This window comes from Siphateles boraxobius, unplaced genomic scaffold (assembly GCF_051911475.1).
Source record: "Siphateles boraxobius isolate OS27281-9 unplaced genomic scaffold, OSU_SipBor_1 130, whole genome shotgun sequence".
NCBI classification, from domain to species: Eukaryota; Metazoa; Chordata; class Actinopteri; order Cypriniformes; family Leuciscidae; genus Siphateles; species Siphateles boraxobius.
In genome coordinates, this window is record NW_027508734.1 from 29,494,022 (window position 1) to 29,511,767 (window position 17,746).

General features: G+C 36.4%; 1 protein-coding gene across 8 annotated transcripts in view; it reads left to right on the plus strand.

Moving 5' to 3' along the window:
• The window catches only part of sorcs2 (sortilin-related VPS10 domain containing receptor 2), a 199,895-nt gene that overhangs the window by 87,499 nt on the left and 94,650 nt on the right, over window positions 1-17,746 (plus strand). For all 8 annotated transcript variants that reach the window (XM_077229080.1, XM_077229079.1, XM_077229072.1 and 5 more), the window contains exon 3: window positions 17,053-17,152. In XM_077229080.1, coding sequence (XP_077085195.1) covers window positions 17,053-17,152 — 100 coding nt within the window. The remainder of the gene's footprint in view (window positions 1-17,052; window positions 17,153-17,746) is intronic.

The following is a 17,746-nucleotide window of genomic DNA, read 5'->3' on the forward strand; positions in this document are numbered from 1 at the left end:
ATTGTAATTCAGCACTGAAAGGATTAGTTAACCTAAAAATGAAAATTATGTCATTATTTAATAACCCTTACATCGTTCCAGACCTGCATGTTTCTCAATTAAAAAAAATATATATATAATTTTTGTCTTGTAAAATTTTCCATACAAGGACAGTTCAAACTCCAAAATGGACAAAAACACCATTAAGATAAAAAAGACAGAATTTCCCTTAAGTGGAGTAATGGTGATGAATCTTGCATAGTAGAATTTGTAACAGCAGGTTTTATTTGTATACGATTTTACTGATGTAATATTTATAAATGTAAATCGAATAAAGACTAATTTTATCCCGCCACTTATTGAATTTGTCTCTCCACTGTTTGCTGAATGTTGCTGACTTTGGCAGCATTTAATACATCTCATTAAGCCTAAACTCATAGAGAATGTGTTGAAAACTTAATTAAAAATATTTAAAGTGCCAATTACAATGAATTGTGTTAAATATAAATCAATATATGTCATGTTAAATCAGAGAAACAATGGGTGGGTGAGAGAGAGAGAGGAGCTGAAGACGATAAACAGAATATGTGCCAAAGTGAGCTCCCACTGTTGTGTAGGGAATATGAAATTTAGGTAGCTTAAGTAGGAGGTGTCATATTAAAGTGAGAAATAGGGCTTATGGCTTTTGCTTATGTTATTGAGTTATGTGAGTTATTGAATTGTGAATTCATGAAAACAGTAAGAAATTTGGATGAGAGTCATTAGAGAAGTAGAGGGGGATCATTGGAAAATTCTTTACCCAACAGCTCATATCACTTGGTAAAAGAGATATAAGAATATGTCTTTCTTAATGGCCCTCGTTAGACTATTAGGGAATTCCCACAAGACACATATTTGTCTTTTCATTTGTCGATCAAAAACAAGACAATACAGGCAATAATTGTAGCTAATGTGATTGGCAAGCTCCATATTGACAGTGTGGTTTCTGCCATTTATTTTTCAGTGTGTGGTTTGTCTCCATATCTATTAGCCATGATGTGTTCAGTTATAAGTGCATAGATACAATTGATTTCTGGCGTAGTGGCAAGACATAGTCCACACGTTTTTCATACTTTTGACTTATATCAATTTAAAAATGTAAAACAAAACAAACCCAAAAACAGAGAATTGCGAAGCATGTTTCTTTTCTAACAATGAATAATGTTCTCACACGTGAACATCCTGAAATTAAGAAACTGGGAACTATAGCAGAATTAAATTTCAGTGATAGGAAATAAATGGGCTTTTCCATAAATTACCCCTCTGGCCATCTGGCCCTGGGGGTTTTGTTAGATTTCATCTCTGCGAGGCAAACAGCAATCTAACTCTGTTTGTAGGGTATATATTTATACATGAGAACCCAGCAGCTGATCTACAAACACCACCATCATGACTGACGGGAATAGTGATAAATAAAGCATCATCCTCATTTATATTATTCTGTAATTATTCTTTCATTCCCATCAGGCCCACACAGAATCTGGATTCACCAGAACAGGAACGCCCACATATATACTGATCCCCCAGCATTTTCATGTTAGTTTATTAAATATTGTGACTAATTTGAATTTATGTTTTTAGCTACCAATATAAGAGTAGTATTTTCAGCTACGATTAACATATATAACCATGTTTAAATCCATTCCTCTGAAATGCAGGAAAGTCTGCCTGGACCTGCTTGCCATCAATAGACTGCACAATGTCTGTTTAGCGGATTCTGTAAAAGTTCTGTTCTTCCAGCTATTACCCTTTAAAATGCCCCTATTATGCTATTTTCAGAGGCTCCTAATTTTGTTTTGGAGGTCTCCTACAACAGGTTTACATGCATCAAAAGTAAAAAAACATTGTCGGTTTCTCATAATATACATTGCACATCACCACATTTGTCAATGATTCTCAAATAACTCGATGGATGAATAAATCTCTCTAAATCACTCCTTTTCGTAATCTTGCTCTGCTCTGATCGTCAAGATGGCCCAGTCTGTTACCATTGGTTTACAGTTTACAGCGCCTGTTGGAAGCTAATGTCCATTACCATAACTGAACGTCCTCTCTGTCCGGTGGCTTCTTAAAGCTCAGCGAATGTGTACACACTGTAAAGACAGTAAAAAGGACATTGATTTTACCATATCAATAGTCCAATGAGCACAAGTCCAATGAACGGTGAACATGTTGGAACAGTATCAATAATGGTGCATATGTTTGCCCAGCACTAACGTGAATGACTGATGTAACAAACGTTTGTAAAACAAATCTTTCTCCAACCTTTTTCTTACCTCAAAGTAGCAAAGTAGTAAGAATGACAGACAATCTGCATTAATAGACACAGTTTTAGGTAATAGTGGCCCACAACTGATTAGCAGAAGTATTTCAGTAAGACAGTAATAATGTGAGTTTGCCAGTTAGCCGGAAACTTACACAATATAAAACACCAAACTAAGAATTTTGAACAGCTGGTAGATAATATGTACTGACCCATCTTTCAAGAGCAAGCGTTTTACGAATCCCGCTTTGAACTCCGAGATTTGAGAAGCAGTCGTCAGTAAAATGAGGTGTTGTGAGCGGACAACATACAACATAGGCGGCCATTATGCAATTGTATTTTCTAGTGACGTAGAACCATAAAGCAGTAGGATTCTAAACAAAAATGACTCGTATAGGCAGTTCAGAGTTGATTTTGGGAGACAATAACTTTATTTATCGTGCACCTTTTATTGGCCATACCAATAATTGTAATGAATCTGAATGTAATATTTTAAATGATAAATTTTTGGTCATCTCCACATTAACATACACAACATTTCCATATCTGTAGACATTCTGCACAAATTGATTTATGTCAGTGAGTGTGAAGTGGCATGCAGTGAATTCATATACAATGATACAATTCAATTTAGTTCATCCAAAAATCATCTACCCACACTTGTGTTCTAAACCTGCATGACTTTTCTGGCAGAAGAATGCTGGCAACCAAACAGTTTCAATGATCATTATCTTCCACTGTATGGGGAAAAAAAAGGTTATTTTATATTCCACAGAAGACGAAAGTCATACAGGTTTAAAAAACATGACGGTGAGTAAATTAACTATCCCTTTAAAGCTAGAGAAACACAGATGCAAATGTACATATACACTGTAGTTTTTTATGTCCGTCAAGTCAAAATCATTAATTTCAAATATATATTGCCATTTCATTTTTAACAGTTTTAATCGTTTGGATGCAAAAAAAATTTCACGATTTGCGCCATCATAAATCGTTTCCTACCAATGTTTAAAGCAGGCTAATCTTACTTGTTATTGTGCACGTTGCATCAATCAGAGAGTCAGAGAGAAGACGTCTGTTCTCTGTTCACTTTTATTTAATCAGGTCACACATGAACTTCCCTTTCTGCTTGCTGATCCTGGCTCATGTGCTGTGCTTTGAGATTGATCAAACCTGACCTGATTTCCCAAGGGTACTGTGGGATACAGTTTAAGGAGCATCTGCTACGTTTCCAAAACACTGCTCAAGTGGACAGGAACAACAGAAAGTGCACTTAATGAACTTCTGCTGTGTAAACGGGTGACTTGACACATCATATCCATGTTTATATTAAAGTCAACTTTAAGGAATGTTTTAGATTTCTGCCGGTAATGCAATTGACAACAGATTGATTTGAAGTTAGGTGCATGCTGATTCAGAGTTTGCGTCATCTGAAGACCTTGCAGGAGCTGGCGCCGTCTCTTCACTGGCTTTGGGGCATCTGAAGTCTTCATAAGAGGATCCAAAGTGGAGCTGACACACTCTATTTACCTCGGAATGGGCATCCTGAGATAAAGCAGAAAAGCAAATGGAAAATAATTAGCATAGCTGCTGTTCATAAAATTAAGCAAAATATGTATTGGATCTTATATAACTGGAGTACAAGGTTATGAGATGCATTATGTGTATGCTTGGCTAAATAGATGCGTCTTTAATCTAGATTTAAACTGGGAAATTTAACAAATGATCAGAAATATATATTTATTTGTATATTATATATAAGACTTTGTGTAACAGATCCATCTCAATAGCTTATTGTACAACTTATTTCCATATGTACATAAAATATAGTAAGCAGCATTTAAATTTTGTAATCTTGTGAGATAAACATATTTTCCCTTCTGTTATGTCTTTTGCCATCAGTCTGAGTGTGACTGGAAATTGTTTTTATAAAAACATGCTTTTTGTGTAATAAGACTGTCTGTATGCTTCTACTGATATTTACTGGTTTGTGAGAATGTTTATCAAGAATTATCAGTTCCATATAAAAACCATTACGTCTATGACAACCCTCTCTCTCGCACGCGCGTGTGTGTGTGTGGTGTGTGTGTGTGTGTGTGTGTGTGTGTGACCTTCCTGTCACCCCTTGTCTAGGCCTAATCCAACCTGACACATAAATGTGTGTGTGAGTTCTAATGGATGCCTTGCTTTGCTTTGACTGCTTGCTAACAGAGACCCCCAGGGATCAGACACACACACACACACACACACACACACACACACACACACACACACACACACACACACACACACACACACACACACACACACACACACACACACTACTGTGGGTCAAGTGGAGCTGAAGTCAAATGTCTCTTGTGGATATTGTAGAGGTCAGGTTTTTTTTTGGAGACAAAAACCTTGTACAGACAACAGTTAAACCAGTGTCTGACTAAAAAGCAACTGAATATCCTAATTTGTACTTTATTTGACCTACCCAGTGTTTCCTATACAGCATGAATCAATAGTGCCTTGACATAAAAAGAAATATTTTGGCTATGTCTGAGTTGTAAGCTTGCCGTATTAGTTGAATGTTAACTTAAATGGTGGTTAAGTAAAAAGAGAAACATTAAAATACATTACAAAAACATACAGCTTTACCAAACGTCTACTTACACTAGATCTGTAGTCATTGCACAGGATGTAAGTCAAAGCCATTTTCCTTCAGTGTTTACTTTGTTTCAGATCAGGACAAATCAAAGAATCCGCGAATCTCTTGATATGATTAAACACAGTTCTTTTGAGGATGGATCAAATAATGACGAAAGTGAAATAGATCACTCTTCTCTCCTAGTCAGGGACTATGTATTTCAATTATGTAAAGTGGACTGCTGATTAGATTACCTGTCTCTTGTTCTAGAGAGAGAGAGAGAGAGAGAGAGAGGGAGAGAGAGAGAGAGAGAGAGAGAGAGAGGGAGAGAGAGAGGGGAGAGGGAGGGAGAGAGAGATTCGTTCAATTAGATGGAGATGTGTAAATGGTTCTCAAAAGCCCTCTCAGACCAGTTGTCAAGTGTCTTAGTACCTGCTAACCCCAACCCCAAGTCAAGTCACCTTCATTTAACGCTTTTAACAATATGAACTGTTTCAAAGCAGCTTTACAGTGATAATAGGAAATTAAAGTAACAGATATTGATTTGGCTTCATAGCAGCTCTAGAATGAAGTTATTTTCTAGCATAAGTTAGTTTTGATTGATTCACTTCCGTCGCAAAGATCATTAGTTATTTACTTAGGGGCCGCTTGTACGACACCGTTCTAACAGAAAACCCTTAATGCGATCCGGCCGCTCATTTGCACAAAACAGTGCCTGGTGGCTCGAGAATGCAAACCATGAAATATGTTCCAAGGTACAAGCCTATAATACAGAATTTTTTATTGCTTCCGCGTAGCCAAGTGAATCGGAATTATCCCGACAACGTTTTATCTGTACAGAGTTAAAGGGAAGGAGCCCTTCACAGGGGAGAGACTAGTTGACACTTCAGGACTGCGTTGTCGTCATATCCAGGCGCAGGTCCTTCATATTTTAATATTTTACAATTTGTACAATGTTTAATAGGGAGCCAATGCAGTGTTGACAGAACCGGGCTAATATCATACTTCCTGGTTCTGGTAAGAACTCTAGCGGCTGCGTTTTGGACCAGCTGTAGTTTGTTTATTAAGCGTGCAGGGCAACCACACACACACACACACACACACACACACACACACACACACACACACACACACACACACACACACACACACACACACACACACACACACACACACACACACACACACAGAAAGAAATAGATTGTTTACCTAAATGAGGCTTCATATTTTTATCTGATTAAATTTCATTAATGGATAGAAGCATGTATTTCTTCCTTTTTGTGTTGCTTTTAGCAACATATGAGACAAAAAAGAGAGCAAAGCTGCAAAAGAGCACCCTTGTTATTCTTCAATCTCGTTTTGTCAAAGATCTGCCGTAAACTATTGCACTCGCAGACCAGACAGCTATTGATGTGTGTTGTTTCAAATTCATTCCTAGAACTAAACAAAATCTGAAAAATAAATATATACAATACTGTATATGCTTTTGTATATATATATACACATACACACATATACATGTATGTTCCTTTGTATAAACCATTAGAAGTCTACAGTATGTCCTCACTTAAATAGCTAAGTAAACGTGTGTATTTGTTTGTTTGTTTGTTTGAGTATGTGTGTCTGCTTAGCTAATGTGAAATTTTGACATGAGTCCCTAGGGGATGAACAGATGTACTTGTCTCAGAACTAACAGCCTGTTGACAATGTGCAATGTCTGGTCACATGTGGGCTCTGTCAGAAAAAACACATACACACAGACCTTGTAAAGACATCCTCTTTGGTCCTTAATTGGATTGTTGGTCTTTAGAATTGTATGGTGTGTGTGTGTGTGTGTGTGTGTGTGTGTGTGTGTGTGTGTGTGTGTGTGTGTGTGTGTGAGAGAGAGAGAGAGAGAGAGAGAGAGAGAGAGAGAGAGAGAGAGAGAGAGAGAGAGAGAGAGAGAAGGACAGAGAGAGAAGGACAGAGAGAGAAGGACAGAGAGAGAAGGACAGAGAGACAGACAGACAGACAGACAGAGATGCTCCTAATTGGGGATTATTTTTGACTTGTGTACGATGAATGTTTTACTCTAGTCCGCAGCTGTCCTTTGCTTTGTTAGTATATGGTGCTACCACATAAATATAAACTCACATCAAATGATGGCACGTTTGATGATAGGCCAAAAACTGTTTTATCTCTTTCGCATACACGGGTCAGAAGCGCCAGCTGTCGGCAAATTTAGACATTATGAGTCCAGTATAAAAGCAAGTGTGCTTTCAATGCAATTACATAAATGAGCAGCCTTTTTAAATCACACCCAATAAATTTCACACTTATGAAAGACAAGCTTGTGACAGAATGAGGTTTTCAGTCCAACTATGCTTTCAGCAATCTCCGTTTTCTAAATGGGCAGCACTGTTAAATGTTAATGGATGCTATAATGTGCAGTAGCTAATGGACGGCTACAAGAAGCTGCTGGGCTGTTTCAAAGGGCACATTTCTTGAGTGTTCAGTGGACGCATGTGGTGATATAGCAGGGTAAATATGAAGACCATGTCATTTCAATTCATTAGTCAATCACATTTATAATATTTATACTAAACAAATTTATTCAGCATCAAAATGTCAGAGGCAGGGGAGATCAAATAGTTATATGGATGATTACACAGTTACCTGTCATGTTTGCTATCAAAAATGTCTTTGATACCATAGAAAGAAGACAGAGAGATACCAGATGAATCGTATTGTATTTCTAGATATGTATTTGTGAATTCATGTTGATCCCATGCATTGGAAAAATGATAAAGCTTTAAGATTACGATGTATTTATGAGCCATTTCTTTGAGCTGGTTTATTTTTTGCTCTGTTTGTCACAGCAACAGAACTCCTTAAGCTTAGTTCCCATTAGGTGTTCGTGTTTTCCTCTCAGATTAGATAAATTGTGAGGAGTGTTACTGATGATACATTGTGGATTCCTCAGGCAAACAGAGAGATTTGTGTCAAGAGTACTTCCTCGTAAACAATTACCAGGGAAATAAACAAAGGACACAATCAAACACACACAGTTAGTATAAAGCATCTCTTGCCTTCTAAGCATCCGTCAAACTGAAACACGTAAGCTTTGAGTTGCTGTTAACTGCTTTCCCATCTGTCGCTGAACCTGTCATGTCTCCTTTATTTGAAAGATTGGTTCCTAGCTGTCCAGTGATGCCCTGATGGGGAGTTTTCCCTAGCGAAATGACCCTTGAACCTAGTAGCACACAAATAGTCTTTTAGATCCACCCTCGGTGGTCAAAGGTCAAGTAGCCTCTCTAAGATAAGGGAAACAGAGATTTAGTTGGATTGGGCAGTAGGTGATGTTAAAGGTTATGGTAGCTGATAAAAGAAGTATTATGTTGTATCACAGAAAGAAAGAAAAGAGTTTACTTGACAGAAAGAGTTTTCTTGACAGATCAATAGAGAATAAAGAGAACAAACACAGCATTCCACTAAAAAAAAAATGTATGTAAGGCAAATTAATTACTCATGTTATTGGATGGACTATAAATTGATTGATTGATACATGTAACAAACACTTATTTATGGTAATATCAAGGTTTCATGTGTTATTCACATGCAAATTACAACAATGGCAGTGAATTGCTTTTTCACTTTGTGATTATAAAGAAATTATAAAAATAAAATAACATAAAAACAACATTTTTATGTATTAAGAATATTTAGTCAGAGAATACATGTTAAATGTGAAGTGGCATAAATTCTGAAAATCTAACCATCTGCAAGTGTTTGCATTTTCATGTTCATGCTTTATAACTAGTTAAATATATACACTGAAGCAGGCTTTAAATATTTATGCTTTATTGACCAATTTCTCTTTAATGTACAAAAAAAAAGCTCCAGCTTACCTATTACTGACCATAAATCAATATATCATGTCATTTTAATGATTCGTTTACATTAGATTTTGAAGCCTGGAAGTGAGTTCATAAATGTTATTATTACTATATATTATATATTCCTTCACTTACATTATGTCCATAAAAATACATTTTAAAAAATCTAATACTGTCAGAAATATATGTACATGTGCTGTTACTTCAGGTTCAATCAGGTTATTGTAAGTATGAGAAATTGAATAACTACAGTTTCTGATTAAAAATGCAATTATAATGGCCTTTAAACCATTTTACTGACTTGTGTTGATTTCTTGCTATAATTTTCACAAAAATCTTGTGTTTCCTGTCATATTTATATCTAATGCAGGAATAAAAAAGTGTACTGAGTGAAAGAGAGTAGAAATAAAATAGGTCATTGGTGTGTGCTGAATTCTCAGCCTAGTCCCTGTGGTCCTCATGAGGGTGTCATTTAGATAAATGCTCCCGATTACAGCACTGCTGCCCAGTACTCACAGGCACAAGACTCTGTCTGTGTTTCTGAGGGTGTAAATGAGGGGTTTTCCCTTTGTGTGTGTGTGTGTGTGTGTGTGTGTGTGTGTGTGTGTGTGTGTGTGTGTGTGTGTGTGTGTGTGTGTGTGTGTGTGTGTGTGTGTGTGTGTGTGTGTGTGTGTGTGTGTGTGTGTGTATGTGTGTGTGCGCGTGTGCGTGTGTGCGTGCGTTAGGGTGTTTATATACAGTATTTGAAGTCATACAATTTTATAAATTAAGGTTTCTTATTGGCATCTGTGGTTCCTCTAACGTCCATGGAAACTTTTCATTGTGCAAAAGATTTCTTATAGGGCAAAAAGATTATTCTGTAATGTTCTTTACATATAATAACTTTTTTTTTTTTACTGACAATTTTTTTGGAAGCCAAAAGGCTTCTTTTTTTGGCATCTCTCCAAAAACACCCTTTTGGAAACTTTATTTTTTCGAGTCTAGCATGATTTTTGTTTCAGAATGTTTATGTGCTTTGGTTGTGTCTGTGTCTAACCAAATTGTTTAATAGTTGCACACGTCAGAATTATCTCTGTGTTCCCAGCCTCACGCTGGCAGCTGACCAGGCCCTTGCAGCACTGAGTCTTTGAAATTATAGATACATATTTTTCTAAAATCAAACCTAACAGATCATCCCTAAAGGCTTCCGATGACTGTTGAGCCATGTTTCCCTCTGATTCAGCTCTGCTGTTAGGATAAAAAATAACCTGTGTGATATGGATAGAACAAAAACCTCATAAGTCATATGAGGTCATAAACACAATGTGGTCACTCCCTTGTCCACACCACTAAAATATGGTCTAAATCTTTGTAGTCCAAGAAATAATCATTATTTTCCTTTTTCTTTACTCATAGTCTATATTGTACACTACTGCTTAAATGTTTAGGCTCAGTAAGATTTTTTGTTAAGAAATTAAATATTTTATTTACAGCGAGGATGCTTTAAATGGATTATTTAAGCTGATTATCATTAAATGATTTCTATTTCACATAAATAAATTCTGTTTTTATAAAGTCCCCCTGATGTCAATAACTGTATCCCTTAAAACTTGATAATCAAAATGACATTTAAACGTATGTATTTATGTATCTACAACGTCGGACACGTAATGGTAATTGATATGATTGGCCTTTGGCTTGACTATGTTATCAAACAGTTAATAATGTGTTGCTAATGTTACACAAATCATGTTCCCGTTCATCAGACAGCTGCCTTCTAAAAATCCAAACACACCAGACATTTAGACAACATTAAAATCTCAGCGGGTTTCACCACAGGGGGTCTTTAACTTTCTATTCTTCAAGGATTCTTGAAAAAAATTATCACGGTACACGCACACACTCACACACACACACACACACACACACACACACACACACACACACACACACACACACACACACACACACACACACACACACACACACACACACACACACACACACACACACACACACACACACACACACAGACACACACAGCACAACTGTTTACAACATTGATGATAATAAGAAATGTTACTTTAGCAGCAAATCAGCTTTTTAGAATGATTTCTGAAGGATCACGTAATAATGCTGAGTTTGAAACTTCAAACTTCAAAAATGTTTAAAAATCCTACTGTCTCTAAACTTTTGAACGATAGAGTTGGTTCAGAAATAAATGTTATAAAATAATGTATTGTACTGTGAAATGCTCACAGTTGTCACAAATCCCTTGAGCTACTTGTAAACAACAGAAGCGTTCTGGTTAGCTTGAATGTTGTTATGCTATTTACAGAGTAACAGTGAGGTAAAGCGCTTTGGGAGGATTGGAGGGTGGATGGTGGTGTGCGGTTTAAGAGAGATGTCAGAATTAATCACGACAGACGTTGTGAGTCGTTGTAACTTACATGAACATGGATTCAACTAGACTTCTCTTTTCTCCCTCTACTGGATTCCTTCAAATGAAATCTCCTTTTGGTAGGGGAACCTTGCCCTTCTGATTGCACAAACTGTTGGTTTGCTCATTCTATATTTCGGCCTCTTCAGGTAATAAATGTGTAGTGTAGGTATGTGGACTGGCTAACTGCCCTCAATCAGATTTTAGGCGATCTATTCATTTAAATGGTTTCTTAAAACAAAACAAAAAAGCAGAGCAATCTTTTCGGTTGACCAAATTTATGGCACTAACCTAATATTTAATCTGAACACACAGATTCCTGAAAAGCCAAATGACAAACAATCCATTTACTGCGAATGATGTGCCTTAAAATAGTCACAGATTTGAGTTATGGAGTCTGATGATCTTTTCCTGCTCTCTGTGCAATAAAAGCCGTATGATAGCCTTTCATAATAGTAAGTGAGAAGGCATTAGTGAAAATTAATTGCCCCCTGGTAGTATAATATGAGGGGTGTACATTAATCAGTGGCTTAATAACCACCAAATGGATTTCAGGCATATCTCTGAATGGTGTGGGCATTTCTTTGAGTTTAGATGAATACACTCCATTGAAATATTGCAATAGGATAACTTGCATTTATTAATCTGCCACAGTTTGTTCTGTAGCATCAGGTTCATATGGGGGTTTTCTTGTATTTTGTGACATTATTTCTGTTTATGACACATCCATGAACAGTTGCTGCATTTTAAAGTTTATGACGTGTTAGATCTACTTTACACCAATCACTGTGATTGGCCTAAAGAAAATCTGTCTCATTTGACTACAACTCATTTTTTTTTTTTTCATTCAGACATGCTTTCCCATCTTCTGCTACTGAACCTTCGAGGTGATCTTTTTGGCCGCTCCTTGGCTTCTCTCACAGGTCTTCTTGTTCGTGCAGAGAATTTTGATAAAAGACCTTTACTAAACTGAGTGGTTTAGTTTCGCATGATATTTGAGCCAACAGAGCCTACTGGGACAATCACACACTTGGAAATTACTTTATCCTAATTTCAGCATTTGTTGTGTTTATTTATAATTTGGTAATTTTAGTGTTCTTTTTGGTCTTTGAATGCTTTAACTTTTGGGGGGTTTTTAGCCAGAAAAGGATTTTTATGATCACGGGTGGAAGGCAAATGTGAGGCTGTTGTGTACTTTCAATTGTTTTTCTTTGTTTTGTTTTCTCTGTTTGACTGTTAACAGTGAATATTTTCCTTTTGTTAAGAATATCATAAAGCATTGTCATATTAAAATAATGAATGTTTGATTCAGTGCTTAGGAATAAATAACACAGCGAGCTACATCACTGTGTTATTTGCATTTCATTAAAATGGGTGAATTCAGCCTAAATACAATTATAAGGGTGTGTGTGTGTGTGTGTGTGTGTGTGTGTGTGTGTGTGTGTGTGTGTGTGTGTGTGTGTGTGTGTGTGTGTGTGTGTGTGTGTGTGTGTGTGTGTGTGTGTGTGTGTGTGTGTGTGTGTGTGTGTGTCACCGTTGTTTCCAACATCCAGCACCAGAGCATCTTGTTTCTTAAATGCTTAAGAACTAAGAAGCCCCTTTTACTGTTGCAGCATTGGAGTAAACACTTCACAGATACTATTGAGTGCTGATACCTGGCTGCTCACAACCTACTTTAACATCTTTGTGTTTCTTAATGGTATTCTGTGTGGGGTATTTAAAAACTGATGCAAAGATGAATCAGCAAACATGTTGGACTTGAATGAATAATTAATAAGTTGTTGTTGTAATATAGTTCATCAAAACATGCTGAAGTTGTGCTCAAGAAATGCCACATTAATTGTAATTTTGCCATCCAATGGGCCGAATTCATGTGCACTTTTTCTGTTATGCTGGTGATGATTTACTAGTAGCCAAGATATTTTGATTTACAAACTGTCCTTCCTGTTATGGAAATTAACAGTCATTTGTGTGAATGAAAAACATTCGCTTAAGCTTTCATACTTTTGTTCGTATGTCCTTGAGTATAAGCATACTGGTTTGCATTTATGCATTCGGCAGGCACTTAACTTGCATTCAAGGTAAACATACTATCTCATCAATTCATGGATTCCCTGGAGGTCAAACCTATGACTTTGAGGTTGTTAGCACCATGCTCTACTCTTTGAGGTCTGTGCTGCTTTAGATTTTCAAATGTGGGGGAAATGTTTTTGATTTATGTAAGATTGGTTTACCTTTGATCTCATTTACATTGTAAATTTGGAAAGTACTAAAATTTACTGCAGTGGCCACATAACATTTGATTTACCAGGTTTATCATACACATATTTGAGCAACTTCACAAATGCATTTTGGGAAATGCAGTACATAATTTGGACACTGAATGTGGAACTGCAGATGGTGAATGATGCTGAAGTGTAATCAAACAATACAAATGAGATTGATTTAGTTTGGAGTATTGCATCAAGACGTCTTTGCATACATGCATACATGATGACTTATCTAAAAACATTAAAAAAGATACTTTACTGTTGGTACAGTTAACTATCTGAATTATTATACTGGATGTCTTTGTTTTTGTCATATCTATTGCAGTGAATGACAGTTTCTCATCTGACATTTCATGTTAGCAAATGATCTCTGGAGGAGGTGAACTTGTCATGACTTCACAGGAGGAAAAAAAAATTGAAACATTTCTTGCTTAACTGCAGATGCCATTTGGAAAAATTAACTTAAAAATTAACTTAAAAATTTCAATAACAAAGAGCATGCCATTGTCAGATCACCAGGACATGATAAATTGCCTGTTTAAAATGCAGGGAGTCTATTAAAGGTGATGGTCATGGCCTGTGTCTAATTTCTGGAAGACCAGTCAGAGAATATTTATGACACCACTCCACATAAATTATGTTTGATGGTAATGCTAACACGCAGTGTCTAGTGGTGGTCTAAAGGATTTTACACAAGCACAGAAATCAAGTATGTCTGTCAAAGTGTTGGTTATTTTCAAAAGAGATCAATCAACAAGCAGAACAGAACAGTCAAGGACATGTTCAAGGCTTCGAAAAAAATAATGTGCGCTTACTTCAACGCATAATTGCTTTTGTACATTTTTCGATCTTACTGTTTTCCTTCAGCAATTCCCTCCAAATGCTTAGACCTGTTCTCATACAAAAAAATTTAACTGACCCCAAACTTATGAATGGAGTATAAACCCCTGAATCACCTGAACTGAAAGATTATATATGAATATATATATAAAAAATGTTTGGGGTCAGTTAATTTTTTTAAAAATGTTTTAAGAAATACTTTTATTCAGCAAGGATGCATTAAATTGATCAAAAGTGACAAAGACGTATAATTTTAAACATGTATAATGTTACAAATGATTTCTATTTCAAATAACTGCTGTTCTTTTGAACTTTCTGATCATCACCTGAAAATTTAGCTTTGCCATCACAGAGAAGGTGAAATCTCAAAAAGTCATTGACTGGAAATCAATTAGATTTCTTTAAAGTTCAAAACAGATTATTGCCCCTGTTCTCATTCTCCATCTTTTATTCCCATGATGTTTCTTTATTATCCACACTCCTCCGTCACTAGCGGCATTAGTCCTGTCAGCTAATCAGTGGCATTAAATGAGCCATCCGATTAAGTTAGCATCATTAGCGAAACGTTTGGCAACCGAAGCGCGGCGTGCCAAACAATCCTCCAAATTAGCTTTATTAGTTACATAATGTTCCTCTGAGGCCTCTGACATTTTACTCTCCTCGAGAGGATTTACTTAATGAGTTGGCTGTTTCTTGCACTCGCTCCACCAACTCCGCGTATGACCACTGCCGAGTTTTACTCCACTTTGGAGACTCTAAACACCGTCATTGACTCTTCTGAATGAATGGCATGTATTATACATTTAATTCTGATTTCAAATAATCATGGCTTTTTTGGTAATCAATTCCATTTTGAGGACGTTTGGTAATAATCATGCTATTTTTAAACAACAATAGTAGTAAAAAAAATACTGTCTTGTGCTTGTATATCTATGATGTTAGAATGGAACTGGAAATAGTGTTCATAATTTTAGCAGATTTTAGGAAGTTTGGATAACAAACACAAGTGGCCTTAACTCTATGTAATGATGACATCTCTTTTTTTCTGATATGGTCTATTATCATGATTGTGAGTGGGGTTAACAAGCATTTCACATTATTCACACAGTGACACGCTGCTTTGCTTATAAAAAAGAAAACACAAAAATAATTTTGTTGTTGTTTAAAATGTGCTCTTTGTAAAGCACAACCCGTCATGTTCACTATTGTTGTGCTTTTAGTTGATATACTGCTTTTAGTATGCTATTCCTCAGACCTTTCTAGTTCCTCATCCTGCCATGATACCTCTGTGTGATGTCTTGGAAACATGGCGCCTGGCATAATGATCACCTCCCCCACCCTGCCCAGCCTTCCCTCCCGCTTTCATTTAAACCTCTCGAGCTAAAACACCTCTGTTCTGTCAAGCAAGGAACAAAAATGTGAGCTCAGCAGGAGCTCCAGAGAAGAGTTCTGTTCACTTCTGTTTTTTTAATTAGTTCTATGGGGGAAGTCTTTAGCGCTGTATATTTGTGTTGAGGAATAGTCTTTGATCAGGCATTTTGCAAACTCTATCTGCTGCCAGCAGCAATAGTCTTTCCCTCAGCCTGACTAAGAGGTTCACAGTGTGTGGATGTATCGTTTTGAGTTAAAAGAAAGTTGACAGTCACTTTAAATGTAACCCTGTGACCTTGACCTTGTTCTTAAGTGCATTTCATGTAACTGTGTTGTGTGAGAATGATTTGTTCTGACAGTGTCAGGCTGGTTTAGGCCACAGCTCTCTGCCTGATTGATTTTTGCAAATATTTCCACACCTGTGATGCTGCCTTGTCATTCCTCATATCTACAGCAATTCAAATAGTTTCTCCATGAGCTAACATCAGTCTCTGACTAGTTTACCTCTCATTACCTGCCACACTCGAAACATCATCTGCTGTTGTGGTCAGAATCAAATTAAGCAGCCTTGTTGATTTCTTTTTGTAAGGTTGATAGAAATTGTTTATCTGTTGGTCTCTTTCTGTCATTTCATATAATGGTAGTCATTTAGTTTGCTGAATAATGCTACAACTCAATGGCATGAACATTTCAGAAGGGCTGCTCAAAAAGCATTTTTCTCTACTTGTGAGTTTGTAAATGTCAGAACTGCACTACCATCTTTCCAAAAGCAGCTGATTTGCAGAGTGGTGAAGTTACTTTTTTTTTTTTTTTTTTGCTGACTGGTTTTGCTGACTCCAATTCAGTCAAAAAACAGTCAACATCCTCATGAGATCACTTTAGCAATCAAAGGCCAAAAAACAGTCTATTCTGAAAATTGTTATTTATTTTCTGCTTACTGTGAATATTTCAAACCCCAGTGTTGTGGTTACATATTTATGGGATCTCAACACAGATTTGAGGTTGAAAAGACATACGCTATGAATGTTCATGACCAGAAGGCCTATCTTAACATTTAACCTATAGCAGTTCAAAGCAATTCCAATGCATGTACAAGGTACAATATGTGTAAAGAAAAATATCCTTTTATTTTACTGAAAATATTCTGTTAGAATCTCAGAAATAGACCTGACAATACACAGTGAGTCATATGTTAATGTTGCCTCTCAGCTCTATGAATAAATCTAATAATCTGAGAATGTAATTCACTCTAGATCTGTATTATATCCCGTCACATCTCTCCATGTGTGACTTAGTAATTAAACAGTGTGATGATATTAATAAGATGACATTCCTCTCTCTTTCTTGCTCTTTTTTTCATTAAGATCCAGTGATTATGGGTCAACATACACCAAGCTTAACCTGATGCCTGGGACAACCATCATAGTCACAAACTTCTACATTTGTCCCACCAATAAGAAAAAGGTAAGAGGACCATAAGCACTTTACTAAATCATTTTACAGATCTCCAGTACTGGAAAAAAATCCTTTTCATGCCATTTTTTCCCATAGGAAGGTTTAGATGGTGAAGTAACAAATCTTCCGATTCCCTTTTGATTTTGCAAAGAATTGGATACTCACTTTCCCCCTTTTACTGCCATTTGAGTATCGAGATGTGTGCATATGATTGTGATATAAAAGAAATTTCACCACATAATGTTAATGAATGTGTGAGTATGGTTATTAATTATCATGCACATGCATTTTGCAATTAACACTCAATTATAAGTTATTGGCAGCAGTGGATGTTTAAGCCCATATCATGGATTTATAAGACTTTACAAAATGGTACTTAAGAGCTCCATATGGTTCTTCTCACTTGATATTAGAATGTATTCAAATACAGCTAATAAATATGTCCTGTGAGTGTGTGCAAGTATAATTAAATGTGGGGAGTTTAAGGTCACGTGTTTCCCTCCCTTATGGAGATTGATGGTAATGATCACCCCAGAGCAACTATGACATGTTCAAGCGTGTCAAAGTCATCCTAATGAAGTTTACAGGGATCTCTTGCTCATT